The following is a 17,810-nucleotide window of genomic DNA, read 5'->3' on the forward strand; positions in this document are numbered from 1 at the left end:
GGTTTCACTATGTTGGCCAAGTTGGTATCAAACTCCTGTCCTCAGGTGATCCACCCATCTTGGCCTCCCAAAGTGCTGGGATGACAGGCGTGAGCCACCATGCCCAACTGGTCTCTGCCATCTTGCCCTGACCTGTGGGGTTTTTCTGCAGTGGGCTCAACATTTTGAAAAATAGATGATTCCTAAAAGTTGCCAGCAGTGAGCAGGTCCCATCACTTTTCTATTGACCATTAACAATACAGAATTGTTTCCAGCAGAGAAATATTAGGCTCCAATAGATGACAAATCAGTGAAAAATCCCAGCCTTTACTCAGAAGTCAGTAGTTATCCAAGTTTTTGGTCTCAGACCCCTTTGCACGCTTAAAATTATTGAGGGCTCCAAAGAGCTTTTGCTCCTGTGGGTTACATTGATCAATGTTTACTCTATTAGAAATGGCAACCGAGAAACATATTAATTCATTTTCTTAAAATAAGCCTATTACATGAAGAGTGGCCTTGTTTGACATTTTTGCAAATCTCTTTGATGTCTGCTTTAATAGAAGACAGCTGAATTCTCAGACATCCTGTGGGTCAGGTTAGTTGTGATGTGGCCTGGCAGGAAGTCTCTGGAAAACTCCCATATGCTCATGAGAGAAAGAGAATAAAGAGCAAATATCATCTCAGAATTATTTGAAAATAATTTTGATCTCACAGATACTCTTAAAAGGTCTTGGGATCCCCAGGTCCTCAGATCACAGTTTGAGAACAGTGGCCATTGGGTGCATAATCCATTTCTCATCAGTTGTTCACATACCTCCAGCAAGTCAGCAAAGTGGATCATCAAGCTATGTGCTGCTTAGACACTCTTTTTAAAACCACCCATAGGGCCAGGTGCAGTGGCTCATGCCTGTAATACCAGCACTTCAGGAGGCTGAGGCAGGTGGGTCACTTGAGGTCAGGAGTGTGAGACCAGCCTGGCCAACATGGTGAAACTTGGTCTCTACTAAAAATACAAAAATTAGCAGGGCATGGTGGAGTAGGTCTGTAATTCCTGCTACTACAGAGGCTGAGGCACGAGAATAGCTTGAACCCGGGATGGGGAGGTTGCAGTGAGCTGAGATCGCGCCACTGTACTCTAGCCTGGGTGACAGAGTAAGACTCTGTCTCAAAAACAAAACAAACAAACCAACACAAAAATAAAACCACTCATAGGAACAAGAACCACATCGCTCACTCTAAAAGGAAGTAACAACTACCTTGACAAGGGGGGTGCCAAGATGAGTACGACTTTGACTGGAACATGCTCACAGCTCACTGATCTGTTATTAATTAACTTCTTGGCAGGAAGACTGAAGGTATTCATTGGCTCAGAGGAATTTAAACTTTTTGTTTGTTTGTTTGTTTGAGATGGACTCTTGCTTAATTGCCCAGGCTGGAGAGTGCAGTGGCGCGATCTCGGCTCACCGCAAGCTCCACCTGCTAAGTTCAAGCAATTCTTGTGCCTCAGCCTCCTGAGTAGCTAGGACTACAGACAAGAGCGAAGCTCCTTCTCAAAAAAAAAAAAAAAAAAAAGCCACTTTGCTCTGACTCTAGTATCAGAACTGGCTGGCTGGGAGGTCCTAGTGGAGTCATTTTAAAGACAAAAATAGAGATTGCTTTCCACCAACATAGAGGTAACCCCATCTCTTCACAGACCTCCTGAGGTTTCACCCTTTATTTATGTCCTTCACCAAGATGCTCTTGCCGCTAAGTGGCTCTTGTTAAGTGGTGAGGACACAGCCTCCCACTTCAGCTCCCAGGAGGCCTTCCCTTCCTCTGCAGCCCTTTGCCCTGGGCCTTTGAGGTGTTGCTCCCTCTTCCCACCTAGACATGCTAAGAGCTGCTTTAACAACTGCCCCTCTTTGCTCTGAAAATGAGGAAGAATTGGTATTAATGAACTGTAATGTCTCTTTTGAAATACTAAGCAGAGACGTCTGTGGGTAGAACTGCCAAGCAGGAAAACATGGCCTCAGGTACCCTCCTGTCTCAGTGCTATCAAATACCCTGCCATCAACAGCAGCTCCAACCTCTGCTCACTCCAAACTCTGTTCCTGAGAGTCTCCCTTCAGAGACCCACGTCCCTGAGCCTCTGTTTGACTCAGGATTTGGTACCTGATACTTGGACTAGTGAAACTTCCGCTCCATCCCCAGCCTCTGGATGTGCTTTCAGGATAATTAAATAGGACAATATATGTGAAAATACTTTGGAAGCTGTAAAATTAAATTCTGCCTATGTTTTTAAATTAACATCAGGCAACACCTCATTCTATTAAATAGAGTAAGTTTTCCCTCCACCAGATTCCAGTATGATGGGAAAATTTATAAGTTTAAATACTGGGGATTCGGAAGTAGTCCAGGCATTACAGAAATCCCAGAAATGCAGATATTCTATAATAGTTATTGACATTTTTAATGCTTAGTAAGACATATAACTTGTTCTTAAAGGTGTATGAAAGTATCTCTGCATTGGTTTATTTACTGTTCCTATTAGGTAAAGCTGGGGGCCAGGAGTCCTTGGCCATACACACATACACACACACACACCCAGGCCATATATATATACACACACACACACACACACACAGAGGCCATATACACACACACATACACACCAGGCCATATCCATAAACACACACACACAGGCCACATATATATGTATATCTATACACACACACAGAGGCCATACGCACATACACACACATGCCATATGTAAATACACACAGGCTATATATATATTACGCGCACACACACACACACACATATATATATTTTTTTTAGTGGAAACAGGGTTCTACTGTGTTGCCCAGGCTGGTCTCAAACTCCTGGCCCCAAGTAATCTATCCTCCCCAGTTAGCCTCCCCAAGTGCTGAAATTACAGGCATGAGCCATCACACCCAGCTGCCTTGCTTTTTACTAAACAGATCCTCCTCAAAAAGCAGAAACGTGAGCTGGTCTAGACTCAGGCCAGGGAGCAGGGAAGGCCATAAATCCAGTTGGCCAGTGTCCCCAGATGATACGGGCCAAAGCAAGGGCCCCTGTGCATAGCTCCTTTGATCTGTTTCTCTTTCCTTAAAGTATAGAGGGCTGAGAATTAAAAGAGGTGTTTGCTTTCTCCTTTGCAGTTTTGAGAGAGTTCCCAAATAATGTTATTGCTAAGAATAATATACTTGAAGACAGCTTGTCCCTGCCAGACTAATTTTTCCTGATGGTGTTTCTATTTCACCTCTTCCCAGGTTTATCTTCCAACGTGGTCCCTATGTACTTAGGGGAGCTGGCCCCTAAAAACCTGCGGGGGGCTCTGGGGGTGGTGCCCCAGCTCTTCATCACTGTTGGCATTCTTGTGGCCCAGATCTTTGGTCTTCGGAATCTCCTTGCAAACGCAGATGGTGAGTTCAGGACATCTCGGGACCACCCCCACCCCTTCACCACCACCCTTGGCCCCCTCCTTGTGTTCCAAAGCTACCACCACAGGACAGGACTTTCTGCAGTCTGGTCTCTTCTAACAGGCTGGATGTCCTTGGGGGGCCCATGCTGTCCTGAGCCCACACAGCAGGCCCTGGACAAAGGGGCGATGATGGACTGGCCAGTGTTTACTATCTAGTCCCTCTTAGGAGATGGATGAGGTGGCTTGGAGTGATTGACTTCTCTGCCTGCTCAGCGGCTGTCCCTATGGAGGCCCGTGGCGTAGCAATGACAGCCACCAGTGTGCCTGGGGCGGGCCCAGCATCAGTTCATAGGACCCTCCCAGCAACGCTGCTGCCTAAGGCTTGGTGATTATCCCATGTTGCAGACCAGAAAGAGAAGTAGCAGGAGTCAGGGTGGCCTGGCCCCATGGGGGAGGTGGTGAGGACATCCCAGACCCTACCTCCACCCTCCCCAAGACAGCCTGGGGCCTGGCCTGTGGCAGGTGCACAGACACCTGTAACCAGGGTTGTTTTTGCATGACTTTCCCTTTAAACTATCATCAGTCATCCCATCAGTCAAAACATAAGCCAGTTCCTGCCAGGGTTCCACACACTGCCTGCAAGTCAGTCAAGTGGATCATCAAGCTCTGTGCTGCTTAGACACTCTCTATAGAAAGTGCTTCTCGTGGGCCAAGTGCCAAGTCTCTTTTAGTAACTCATGTATTCCTCAGAACAGCCCTATGAAGCGTGTGCCAGTATCACAGCCACTGTACAGGTGCATCACAGGCACAGAGGGATTGGAAAACGGGTCCAAGGTCTCATGAGGATGCAGACCCAGCGGCACAGACCTAGGTCCCTGTTTAAGTACCACATGCTCCGGCCTCTCCTTCACTCCTGCATGTGTTGGGGACACTTATGCCAAGGTGCCACATTCTCATCAGGAGCTGGGACCAGAAGTGAATAAGCCGGGTTCCTGTCTCAGGGAGCTCCAGAGCCGGACTCAGAACCACACACGGCCCTCTAGGCATTTGTGAAGCTCTGGGCTTCGTTGTTTTGCTTTGCCTCTAGTTTCACCTTTGGCAGTGGCAGATATTACCATTTCCGAAATTTCTGTAAGGGCCTCACAGTGTGTGGCCCTTACAACCCTCAACACATGGTCTGTGAGATGCATCCACGCGGACTCGCTCGGCGATCACTGCAGTACCAAATTCCACTCCTGAGTGCGGCCAGCCCATGTGTTAGGGACATTCCCACTGTTTCCAGTGTCCTTTCTATAATCAAAGCTGCCTTGACCATTCCAGTTCAGGCATCCTGGTGGCCTGGCTTCTCTGGACATAGAGCTGGGAGCAGGCAGCTGGGTCAGGCCAGGTGTGCCCAGCTCCTCCAGCCCCTGCGAGACTGTCGTCTGAAGGACACGGGGACGTTCTCGCCAACACTTGGTATTGCCGGCCTCCTCGGTGTGGTCCATCTGATGCGCTCAGGGGTGCGTCCCTGCTGAGAGCCCTGCCGCAGGTGTTTTCCCAGTGTCCACCGTCGGGAATTGCTGTTCTTAGGGCTGGGAAGGCTGTGCCCTCCTGGAGGCTGCGCCCCACTCAGGATGACCGCGCTGGGGCCGGCTCTGCAGAGGGCGCCTTCGGGGTGGTGGGGAGGCCGCTGGTGCCAGCTCGCTGCCTTCCTCCCAGGCTGGCCAATCCTGCTGGGGCTGACCGGGGTCCCCGCGGCGTTGCAGCTCCTTCTGCTGCCCCTCTTCCCCGAGAGCCCCAGGTACCTGCTGATTCAGAAGAAAGACGAAGCGGCCGCCAAGAAAGGTAACGAGGGCTCGGACGAGGGCGGCCTCCAGGCTGTGCCCCCCAGCCCTGGTTCGACGATGCCGCTTCTCCCCAGCCCTACAGACGCTGCGCGGCTGGGACTCCGTGGACTGGGAGGTGGCGGAGATCCGGAAGGAGGATGAGGCGGAGAAGGCCGCGGGCTTCATCTCGGTGCTGAAGCTGTTCCGGATGCGCTCACTGCGCTGGCAGCTGCTGTCCATCATCGTCCTCATGGCCGGCCAGCAGCTGTCGGGCGTCAACGCTGTATGGGCCGGGCTGCGGGAGGACTCGGGGGGCGCGAGGCCCAGGTCCTGGGGCACCGGGCGTGGGTCCCGGGGCCGAGGCCGCCTCCTCCGGGCAGCCGCCCAGCCCCGCGCTTGCCTTGCAGATCTACTACTACGCGGACCAGATCTACCTGAGCGCCGGCGTGCAGGAGGACCACGTGCAGTACGTGACGGCCGGCACCGGGGCCGTGAACGTGGTCATGACCATCTGCGCCGTGAGTGTCCTGGGAGTAGCCTGCAGCCTTCACCCAAGGCTCCTGGGGGCCCCCACGCCCCAGCCTCGGTGCTGCCAAGAAGGCAGCCGGTGGCCCCAAAACGTGGAGGCCCAGCCCCTACTACAGAAGCTCCGCGTGGGAGGTGGCCCCGCACCGGCCCCTCACACTTGGGGCTGCCGAGCCGTACCGGGCCCAGGGCCACAACTTGACAGGGATGTGGGGGCGCCTGGACCGGGCAGCGCCCACTGCTAGGTGGCTCCGAGCCCGGGGTACCCGGAGTGAGGCTCGGCCACCTGGAGATGGGAGCAGGCTCCGTGGGGGCAGCGTCTCCCTTGCATGCAGACATCTGGCCTCCAGAGGGCAGGAATCCTGAAGCTCAGGGTTGTGGGATTAGGAGGTCCTAGAGCTGAGTCTCAAGGTTGGGCAGCTAGGGTCCCGCATCACAGCCACAGCCGACTTCCCGCTGGCCGCCCGAGGGCATGTCTTGCACATGTGAATGTGAGTGTGCGAGCACACGGGTGGGCACCCGGTCCGCCCAGCTCTCCTCATAGCTGCCCCATTGGAGGGGGCTGACGGGAGCGAAGCTGGGCCTCCCCGCAAGCCCTGCCACCCTCCTGTAGGTATTCGTGGTGGAGCTCCTGGGTCGGAGGCTGCTGCTGCTACTGGGCTTCTGCATCTGCCTCACAGCCTGCTGCGTGCTCACGGCGGCTCTGGCACTGCAGGTGAGGACGGGCCAGGGTCCCAGGAGCCCGGAGTTGCACCAGGAAGACCAGTGCCCCTCCCACCCTGCGCCTCCACCTGCCTTAAAAGGAAAAGGGGTCACAATGAGCTGTTTTAGCAAATACAACCAGCCAGACATCTGGGGACCATGTGTCCTGCCAGCTCATAGCCCACGTTCAGCTGATTTCCCAGGGGCTCATTGAGGTGGCACTGCTGGGGGAGGAGCCAGGTGCCATCCTCCACCCACCAGGGCAGGTTGGCCGCACCCTGGGGTCCCATCCTAGCTTGTTTGCTCCAGGTGAACAAACTGCTTTCTCTCCACAGGACACGGTGTCATGGATGCCATACATCAGCATCGTCTGTGTTATCTCCTACGTCATAGGACACGCCCTTGGGCCCAGTACGTACCCAAAGCTGGCCCCAGGGTGTCACAACCCCCTCCGGTCCCAGAAGCTCCTGACTGGAGCGCCTTAGAGACACCAGGTCTGGCCAATGCAGCCCGGAAATGGCATCTCTTCTCCTGTCCGCTGCAAGGGGGTGGGTGGCACATAATGAAAGTGAAATGGTAAACTGGTGGTGTGGGTAGGAACACACAGACTGTGCAGACAGCAGAGTGGGCCTCACGGGTGGTTGCTGGCCTGCTGTCCGTGTACACTGCCATTTGCCTACGTGCTGCCCCACATGGCCAAGAGTCCTAGAGATGCTGCCGCCCCAGGGCCAGCTACCTGATGGGCCTGCATGGCCAGGCCTGGGATACTTGGGCCCACTCTGCCTTCAGGGAGGCTGCTCTCCTTCCCCTACAGGTCCCATACCCGCGCTGCTCATCACTGAGATCTTCCTGCAGTCCTCTCGGCCATCCGCCTTCATGGTGGGGGGCAGCGTGCACTGGCTCTCCAACTTCGCCGTGGGCTTGATCTTCCCATTCATTCAGGTGAATGGGGCCCGGGGCCCACGCTCAGCAGATCCCCATGCAATAAAATGCGAGCCTGTGGGCAAACCGCGTCCCACACATGTCACCCGCCCCTCTTCCTGCAGGAGGGCCTTGGCCCGTACAGCTTCATTGTCTTTGCTGTGATCTGCCTCCTCACCACCATCTACATCTTCTTGATTGTCCCTGAGACCAAGGCCAAGACGTTCATAGAGATCAACCAGATTTTCACCAAGATGAATAAGGTGTCTGAAGTGCACCCGGAAAAGGAGGAACTGAAAGAACTTCCACCTGTCTCTTCGGAACAGTGACTCCGGAGAGGAAGCCAGTGGAGCGGGTCTGCCAGGGGCTTCCCCCTTTGGCTTATTTTTCTGACTTCTAGCTGTCTGTGAATATCCAGAAATAAAATGACACTGATGTGGAATACCGTCCTCATCTCCAGCCTCCCACCCCAGTGGGAACTGTGCAAAGCTGGGCTGTCTCTCTCCAGGTTGGCCTGTCACCAGCCCCGAGTCAAGCAAACAGCTGGTTCTCCACTTTGCTGTGTCAACCTTTGTGTGGCTCCTGGTAGCATGGCTCCACCTTGCTGGGTCAGCCTTTATGTGGCTCCTGGTAACATAACAAAAGCAGTTACTATAGTGGCGAGATGGAAGGAATCAAATTTTGCCAGAGAAACTAACTTGGTGGCCCCGACAGGTCTTCCGGGGCCATGGGCATTTGTTTAGAGCCAAATTCATCCTCTTACCAGATCCTTTTCCAGAAATACCTGTCTAGGAAGGTGTAATGTCAGAAACAATGACATCCGGAAAGCCGAGGAAGAGGTTCCTGTGGAGACACTGAGTCAAAATTCTTCATCCTAAATTATATTGTTAGTGGAAAATGGAATTGCTTCTGTGTAGTCAATAAAATGAATCTGATCACTTTTCAACAAGATGTGCAGTTGTTCTGTGAGCAAGTGGAAGGCAGGAGGAAGTTCCCTGCTCCTTCAGGCAGGTTTTTTGTTTTTGTTTTTGCTTTTTTTTTTTTTTTTTTTTTTTGAGACAGAGTCTCGCTCTGTCACCCAGGCTGGAGTGCAGTGGTGCGATCCTGGCTCACTGCAAGCTCCACCTCCTGGGTTCACACCATTCTCCTGCCTCAGCCTTCTGAGTAGCTGGGACTACAGGCGCCTGCCACCACGCCTGGCTAATTTTTTGTATTTTTAGTAGAGACTGGATTTCACCATGTTGGCCAGGATGGTCTCTATCTCCTGACATCATGATCCACCCACCTCAGCCTCCCAAAGTGCTGGGATTACAGCCGTGAGCCACTACGCCCAGCCACTTCAGGCAGTTTGACTGCACGAGTGTCAGTTCCTTGAGGTCAGTAGCTTGGTTGATTTTGTTTATGCCTGAATCCCCAGCATCTAGAAGAAGGCCTCTGGAAGCTGAGGTGGGAGGATTGCTTAAGCCTGGGAGGTAGAGGTTGCAGTGAGCTGAAATTGCACCCTATACTCCAGCCTGGGCAACACAGTGAGATCCCATCTCAAAATTTTTTTTTAGTTAACTGGGCATGGTGACACGCCTTTGTGGTCCCAGCTATTTGGGAGGCTGAAATGGGAGGATCACTTGAGCCTGGGAGGTCAAGGCTGCCCTGCGTCATGATCACATCACTGCACTCCAGCCTGCATGACAGAATGAGAACTTGTCTCAAATAAATAAATAAATGTAAGATTGAGGAAGCTTCCAAATGTCCTCAGGTATGTAGTGAAATCTTGAGTCTTAAAATCTTGAGACTGTGGTGGGGGAGGAAGGGAGAAGGAGCGGGGTCTTGATATGGTTTGGCTGTGTCCCCACCCAAATCTCATCTTGAACTGTAGCTCCCATAATTCCCATGTGTTCTGGGAGGGACCCTGTGGGAGATAATTGAATCATGGGGGCAGTTTCCCCCATACTGTTCTCATGGTAGTGAATCAGCCTCATGAGATCTGATGGTTCTATAAAGGGAAACACCTTTTGCTTGGTTCTCATTCTCTCTTGCCTGCCACCATCTAAGACATGACTTTTGCTTTCTGGCATGATTGTGAGGCCTCCCCAGCCATGTGGAATGGTGAGTCCATTAAATCTCTTTTTCTTTACCATTTACCCAGTCTCTGATATATCTTTTATATCAGCAGCATGAAAATGGACTAACACAGGTCTCCCCCCAAAAATATAGAGAGCTGAAGGCGTTTCTTAGAGATATGAATAAAGTGTGTGAGTGTGAGTGTGTGTATGCGCAAAAATATGGATAAAACCTTGAAAGGAAAGTGCTGAATGGCTGTGGCAAGAAGTGATGTCTTCTCCTTGTAGTTGGGTGGCACAGGGTGGTGGCCAGGAGAGACATCAGTGGGACTTGGGAGCACCTTTTGTGGGTATGGAATGGAGATTCCACCAGCAACAAGCTAAACCACTCACAAGCAGGCCCAGAGGAAGTAAATAGAACACTGTGGTTGAACCATCCTTGGCCTTCTGCGGCAAGGATCTGCAGGCTGGAAGGGGCACAGAAACAATCAAAGATGAAGGCTCTCAGAGCTGAGGAGAGGCCAGGTTAGAATATCAGAAGTCAAGAAACTGCAGCACCTCTAACACAGGGGAGGCTATGAAGTTCATGGTTCTGGATGTCTGCTCCCTGGGTTCAAACCTTGGTTCTGCCACATTAATTGTGCAACTTGGGAAAGTTACTTATCTTTTCTGTATCTCAGTTTTCTCTTCTGTTAAATGGCACTTATAATAAATGTCTCACATGTCCATTGTGAGAATTAAATGACCTTATATGTCTATGGTGTTTGGATCAGTGGCATGTATTTAGTTTTCTTAGGTACTTTTAAGTGCTTGGGAATAAGCATTAATCTTGAGGACAAATAAACTCACAAATAAGATATAGTGAGAGACCACTATGCATGTATACTAGGATTGAGCAATCCAGTAAATGGATGGCAGATGGTGGGGCCATTTCACAGTTGCAGTGGGAGGTTACAGATAAGCAGGGAGAGAGCACAAATGATCCATGTGGTAGTAGATCATTCTCTACTCCAAATAGACTTGGAGACCTTGGTATGAACTCACATGCACTTTAATATAGATTCAGGCTACATATACAAATATTTACAGATAAGCATCTACACATGGGTTAGTAAAATACAGCAGGAGGAGAGATGTGGGAATATGGAAGGGAGGTGAGGAATTTGGAAAGACAAGTACGATTTCTCCAGTTGGAGAAGATATGATAGGAAGGTGAGGGACGGGCATTCCAGGCAGCAGACAGCACAGAGAGGTGTGGAGGCGTTGAGGGATGCTACACGTTATTTGGTCTGAAAGTGAAGCCAGAGAGGTGGCAAGGGGTGCAGGGGGGGAGCAGCTATAGTGGATCCTGTGGGTCCCAGGAGCCAAGTTGAACTTCATTGTCGAGACAACCTGGGGTTACATGATGACCGAGCTTCCAGGAGCACCTGGCATTAATGTGAAGGGGTGGGGCTCAGATAGGGAGACCAGCTGGTAAATAATGAGGGCCCAGCAAAGCCAGCAGTAGTCAGGGCCGAATGTGAGGGAGCATTCAGAGAGTCAGTAGGATTTGGGGTCCACTCAGCCCTCAGCAGTGAGCAGTCGGGCGTCCCTGCCAGGTTTCTAATATGGGCCAATGGGGAATGGCTGGAAGAGCTGGGTGGCAGGTTTTAGGAGAAGGTCATATATACTTTTTCGACATGTTGAGATGGAGGAGATCATGGGACACACAGAAGATATCTAGAAGGAAGGTGGCATGTGGCTCTGGAGCTCAGGGGAGCAGGGTTTGGGGAAACCATATATCTGTTAGCACCTACTGTGTGCCAGGCACAGCTCCAGGCTCTGGGACCAGGGTCCTGAGTGAGAGGCGCAGTGAAGAAAAGTAGATTAGCCCAAGGGGTGACAGGTGGAGGAGCAGCTGAACAGAAAGAGGAGTGGGGCTGGCTGGGGGGCAGCAGATGCAAACGTCTTGTGAGAGAGGGTTGGCCATGGTTCAGGGAATGACGGGAAGCAAGTGATGCTGGGGCAGAAAGGGGGTTGGGGAGGAGGAAGGGGGCACTGTGCAGACACTCAGTAGGCCCCCAGGAGCATCAGAGATTCTATTCTGAATGTGTTGGGAGGCCACTGTCTCACTTGAGCCAGAGAGTATCCTGATCTGATTTGCAATTTAAGAAATCATTCCAGCCGCTCTGGAAAAGAGTCTGAAGGAGCCCAGGAGACAGCAAGGAAATCAGATCCTTACAAAAGATCTGAGAATAGGTTAAAGCCTCATGTTTGTATAAGATTGGCCCAGGTTCGCCAACCGAGAGGATGAAAGGTGGGAGGTGGACTGGGTGTGCTGGCTTATGCCCGAATCTCGGTACTTAGGGAGGTTGAGGTGGGAGGATTGCTTGAGGCCACGAGTTGGAGACCAGCCTGGGCAACATAGTGAGACACTCTCGCCCCCCACCATCTCCACAAAAAGTAAAAATAAAAATAATTAACTGGATGTGGTGGTGCATACCTGTAGTCCCAGCAACATGGGTGTCTGAGGCAGGAGGATCGCTTGTGCCTAGAAGTCATGATCATACCAGTGTACTTCAGCCTGGGCAACAGAGCAAGACCTTGTCTCTAATAAATAAATAACTAACTGTTTTTTAAGGTGGGAGATGGAGCACCATCCAACAAGGGGCACAGGAAAGCCAGCAGAGAGGACTGAGCTGCCCAGCTCTGCCATTTGCTGAGACCAGAAAAAGAGTCCTCCTTGGATTCAATGACTCAGTGACCTCAGGGAGTGCTGGCCGGGGTAGTGTGGGGGCAGAAGGTAGACTGCTAGGGTGAAGACTGCAACTGAGGCAGAAAAGAAAGAATGGGAGCTCTAGTTATTGTTCACTCTCCCTTCTTCCCTTTGCTATTCCTGCTTGAGTGGGTGTTATGTCACTCACAGAACACATACACATATATAACATAAAAAAGAAGTAGACATAGGCTGGGCGCGGTGGCTCACGCTTGTAATCCCAGCACTTTGGGAGGCCGAGACAGGTGGATCACGAGGTCAGGAGATTGAGACCATCCTGGCTAACAAGGCAAAGCCCTGTTAGCTGGGTGTGGTGGCGGGCGCCTGTAGTCCCAGCTACTAGGGTGGCTGAGGCAGGAGAATGGCGTGAACCCGGGAGGTGGAGCTTGCAGTGAGCTGAGATGGCGCCGCTGCACTCCAGCCTGGGCGACAGAGCGAGACTTTGTCTCAAAAAAAAAAAAAAAAAATCAAAACAAAAATAAATAAGTAGACATATATTGGAGGTTTGTAGGCAACATTTTCTTACTGATGGGGAGGCATGATTTTAAAAGTTTGGAGACCACTGGGGACCAAGCTGCCTGCAAAGATCAGTGAAAGCTGAGAAATGACGCTTTGGGAGAATGAGACAATGTCAGGGGATTGTGATGGCAGCAGCCACTCCAGACGGCCTGTTGCTGCCATCACACCAGCGGCAGCAGGGAGGTGCAGCCCAGGCTGCACATTCCATGGAGCAAGCAGGAGCTCCCCGGGTGCTGCTGCAGCCACCCAAACTACAGCTGTAGACCCTAACCTTCTGCTCCATGGAGCAGGCAAGAGGCACCCCTGACCCCACCTCCCAAAGCACTGCAGCCGCCCAAACCGTGGCTACAGACTCGGGCATCCCCGCACTCTTGGGGACCCAGAAAGAACCCCCCGCCCTCACAGGCTTGGAAGTTCCTGCGTCTGCTGCCTGGCTTCTCCCTGCTGTCAGCTCCCGCTTTGACCTCGGAGGCACTGCCAGGACTGTATGCTCCAGAGCCAGCAGGAGCTAGGGACAAGTAGAAGCCTCGCCCCTTCTGAGGTCACAGGGGTGGGAGCTCCCCACGAGCAGCTGCAGCCGCCACCTGGCCCCCTGCCAGTTGCAGGCCCTGGGTGTCTCTGCATTCTGCACCTCCAGGGGCCCAGCAAGGCCTTCCCACCCCTCCCCTCTGTCCCCAGAGGTTCGGAGGTGTCTGCTCCCACTGCCTGGCTTCTCTCCACTCCTGGCACCCACTCCAATCTCGGAGAGGGGTTGGGGCTGAGCCTGGGCACTGTCACAGCTCAGCTGGGTGTGTACACAACCTGGGAAGTGCCGACATGCCAACCCCCTGCTGCCTTGGCCCCCTCTGGAATTTGGGCACTGATGAGTGTAAGAGGGGAAGCTTAAGGGGGGCTGAGGGGAGCTCAGTGCTGGCCTACAGGTGCCCCTTACTGCAAGCAACATGGGCACCACAGACGGCTGTGGGAGGCAGACAGGTTCCTGAGTGGAAGTGGATAGGTCCCCGTAAGACCCCACCTTCAGGCCAGGGAGGGCCTAAAGGCTGGGGGCTGGGCTGCCAGTCCTGTGGACTGGACTGGGGACTTGTGATGCCTTTTCTGGGCCCATCTATGGCCCCCCATGGACCAATCAGCATGTACTTCCTACCCTCTGAGGTCCATAAAAGCCCTGGGCTCAGCCAGAACAGGGCAGAGGATGGAGAGATGACAGGATGACCAGCTGCAGAGAGGAGCTACCCCCTCCAGGGCCTCCTCTCTACTGAGAGCTGAACACTTGATGGGACAATCTGCCTACAGAGAGGAGCTACCTACTGTGGGTCTCCTCTGAGCTGTTCTAACACTCAATAAAGCTCTTCTTCATCTTGTTCACCCTCCACTTGTCTGCACACCTCCTTCTTCCTGGATGCATGACAAGAACTCAGGCAAAGGCACCACTGGCCACAGAGGTTTCTGGCCAGAAAATCGACACTTCAAAGATCAGATAACAATGCTAAGTCCCTAGGATGGGATCAAGGTCAGGACACTTGGGAGATGAGAGATGGAGGTGAAGACAGTTCAGCTGAAGAGGGTTCAGACCTGTTTGCTCACCACTGTGTCCACCGTGCCTGGAATAGTGACTGGCACAGAGTAGGGGTTCATTCAGGGTTTTTTGAATGAATGAGTCTTAGTAAGGAGGATTTTAAATGGTTGACAGCAGAGCAAGAAAGACTGAATCTGGGGAGGAGTTGTCAGTCCCCAGGTGACATATTCATAACCCAAATTAGGCAGTGGGAAGGTAGGTTTGACCAGCGTTTTTCACACTTCCAGATGTCACATACCAAAATTTGGTAGACTAACATTGGGCTGTCTCTTTCTATTTTGCAAATAAAAACATTTTTTAAAAAGGCCAGGTGCAGTGGCTCATGCCTATAATCCCAGCAGGATTGCTTGAGCCCGGGAATTTGAGACCAGCCTGAGCAACAAAGTGAGACACTGTCTCTAATTTGCATATATATATGTTATATATACATATATAATTGTTTAAAAAATGAACTCCCATCAACAATCAAAATGAGGAAACAATGTTTTAAAAGAAAGGGCATTTTACTATGTAGACAGGATATAATCACAGAAAAAATTTCAGTCTTTTAAATTGAATAGATTTTTCTTTGTGAAAATCTCACTCCATTGCCCTGTGTCCTGGTATTGCTCAGTGGCTTAACCACCAGGACAGAAACATCAGAAACATGGGCAGGGCAGTGCGTGGTACACTAGCCATTTCCATTGCAGAAGGGCTCTCAGAAAGGAGAACTGAAGTTCCAATGTTAATTAGACTGAGTCTTCTCCCCTTCAATGGCTTTCTCGAGGGCTGTTTTTTAGTTCCTGCAGGAAGAATGAGAAAGCAGGTAGCTGGGATCCTGACACTCTCATCTGAGCCTTTCCTTTTCCCCTCCTACTACTCTGCAGTGAATTGGGTGCTTTTTTCCCCCTTTCTTATGTGTTTCCATTTTTTTTTTTTAGACAGGGTCTCACTCTGTCACCCAGGCTAGAGTGCAATGGCACCATCTCAGCTCACTGCAACCTCCACGGCACCCAGTTTCTAGCAATCCTCCCACTTCAGCTTCCCTAGTAGTTGGGACTACAGACATGTGCCACCATACCCAGCTAATTTTTGTATTTTTTGTAGAGGCAGGGTTTTGTCATGTTGCACAGGCTGGTCTTGCGCTCCTGAACTTAAGTGATCCACCAGTCTCAGACTCCCAAAGTGTTAGGATTACCTGCATAAGCCACCACACCCGACCCTAACAGTGCTTTTTGAGGGGCTGCTCTTGTCATCCTACATTCTGCACAGCACTGGGACATGCAAGGGATACATATATGGCATCTTCTGTCTTCAGGAATTTACAGTGTAACCAGGAAGATAAACACCATGCCTTTTCCCTTTTTGCACCCTTGAACTCAAAGTGGGTCACCAGAGCCATCTGGGAAATGTGGCTGGGGTCCCTGCTCTTGCCAGATGTCTTAGTTCATTTTGTGTTGCTATAACAGAATACCACAGACTAGGGAATTTACAAGCAACAGAAGTGTATTTGGCTCATGATTCTGGAGGCTAGGAAGTCCAAGATTGAGGAGTTGCATCTGGTGAGGACCTTCCTGCTGTGTCATAACATGGCAGATTCCTTTATTTTAGCCCAGTGAGACCCATGTCAGATTTATGATACACAGACCCCTAAGATAATAAATTTATGTTGTTTTGAACCACTACATTTTTTGGCAATTTGTTATAGCAGCCATAGAAAACTAATATAGAGATCTTGGTATTGGGAAGTGGAGTGCTGCTGTTAACACCTAAATACTTAAGAGTATGTAAATGGCTTTAGCATTGCACAATGAGAAGAGGCTGGGAGAATTTTTAGAAGCACGCCATAAAAAGCTTACATTACCTTGAACAGGCTATTAGTAAAAATATGAATGTTAATGACCCTGCTGGTGAGGACTCAGAAGGGAGGGAGGAGCAGAGTGGAGAAAATGCCTCTCCCTTTAGAGAATACCTACAACAGGCCAGGCACAGTGGGTCTCACCTCTAACACCAGCAGTTAGAGACTTTGTCTCAAAAAAAAAAAAAAGAGAGAGAGATAGAGAGAATACCTACAACATAGTCAGGAACAGGATAAAGATAAATAAAGACCTCTCATTCTCTCAGTCTTGTCATGTACCCCACCTGTTACCATCCATGAGCAAGCACATTTTTCCCCAGGTATCCCCTTTTTTTTTTTTTTTTTGAAACAGGTTCTTGCTCTGTCACCCAGGCTGGAGTACAGTGGTGAGATCATGGCTCACTGTAGCCTCAACCTCCTGTGCTCCAGTGATCCTCCTACCTCAGCCTCCCAAGTAGCTGGAACCACAGGAGTATGTCACCACGCCCAGCTGATTTTTGTATTTTTGGTAGAGATGAGATTTCACCATGTTGCCCTGGCTGGTCTTGAGCTCCTGAGCTCAAGCAATCCACCCACCTCAGCCTCTCAATGTGCTGGGATTACAGGCATGAGTCACCGCACCCTGGCCTTCCCCAGGTATACTATGTGTATTCTGCTTTGATCACTTCTCTTAAAGGTCATGTTAATTAAAAAACATGTTAATGTTTCCATGTTCTTACATTTCATAATTATCCTTTGAAACAGAAGTCTGGCATTCCAATCAGTTAGCTACTCTTATTTATTCGGTCATTCTCTACTTTTTTTTTAAATAATGCTAGTAGAGATGATTCTGAAATGAGCACCTTTGTCCAATATTTTATTGACTTATTTAACACTATTAAGTATAATTCGAAATAATAACTACATTTCTCTGAAAGTGTCTAATTTGTTCTTTCCCCCAAATGGACAATTAGTCCAAATGCACAAGAGGAGGCATATATGAAGAACCTAGGAACACACAGAAGGAAACAGCAAACACTGGGGTCTACTTCCAGCTGGAGGATGGGAGGAAGGAGAGGAGCAGCAAAACCAACTATTGGGTACTGGGCTTAATACCTGGGTGATGAAATAATCTATACAGCAAACCTCCGTGGCACAAGTTTACCTATGTAACAAACATTCACATGTACCCCTGAACCTAAAATAAAAGTAAAAACAAAAAAAAATCCAGGTACATTGGCTCATGCCTATAAGCCCAGCACTTTGGGAGGCCAAGGCAGGCGGATCACTGGAGGTCAGGAGTTGTAGACCAGCCTGGCCAACAAGGTGCAACCCCATCTCTACTAAAAGTACAAAAAAAAAAAAAAAAAAAAAAGCTGGGTGTGGTGGCACATGCCTGTAATCCTAGCTACTCGGGAGGCTGAGGCAAGAGAATAGCTTGAGCCCAGGAGGCGGAGGTTGCAGTGAGCCGAGATTGCACCACTGCACTCCAGCCTGGGCGACACAGCAAGACTCTGTCTCATAAAAAAAGAGGCATACATGGAAAAATGCATAGAAGCAGCATCCTAGATCCAGGTCACAGCCTCACTGGGTTTCTGAAAGTCCTCACTTCTATGGACCAGTGTCAGGCAATGTTTTTTCTCTCTCCTTGGTGCAACTGGGGAGCTTTCAGTTTGGGGCTTGGTGGGTGCAAAGATGAAATTCATGCTGTGTATGATTTGTGAACTG

At 50.5% G+C, this 17,810-nt stretch overlaps 1 protein-coding gene across 6 annotated transcripts in view; it reads left to right on the forward strand.

Moving 5' to 3' along the window:
* Positions 1–8,308, forward strand: part of SLC2A5 (solute carrier family 2 member 5) — a 36,730-nt gene extending 28,422 nt beyond the window's left edge. For 3 of the 6 annotated variants that reach the window (XM_033228480.1, XM_033228483.1, XM_033228484.1), the window contains 8 exons: positions 3,252–3,404; positions 5,105–5,230; positions 5,307–5,494; positions 5,619–5,729; positions 6,350–6,451; positions 6,774–6,849; positions 7,253–7,380; positions 7,485–8,308. In XM_033228480.1, the coding sequence (XP_033084371.1) occupies positions 3,252–3,404; positions 5,105–5,230; positions 5,307–5,494; positions 5,619–5,729; positions 6,350–6,451; positions 6,774–6,849; positions 7,253–7,380; positions 7,485–7,688 (1,088 nt within the window). In that variant the 3' untranslated portion in view covers positions 7,689–8,308. The remainder of the gene's footprint in view (positions 1–3,251; positions 3,405–5,104; positions 5,231–5,306; positions 5,495–5,618; positions 5,730–6,349; positions 6,452–6,773; positions 6,850–7,252; positions 7,381–7,484) is intronic. The other 3 variants (XM_033228478.1, XM_033228479.1, XM_033228482.1) reach the window with 2 other exon arrangements.
* The last annotated feature ends 9,502 nt before the right edge of the window (positions 8,309–17,810 follow it).

Source organism: Trachypithecus francoisi, unplaced genomic scaffold (genome assembly GCF_009764315.1).
Source record: "Trachypithecus francoisi isolate TF-2019V2 unplaced genomic scaffold, Tfra_2.0 Lachesis_group12, whole genome shotgun sequence".
In the NCBI taxonomy this organism is placed as follows: Eukaryota; Metazoa; Chordata; class Mammalia; order Primates; family Cercopithecidae; genus Trachypithecus; species Trachypithecus francoisi.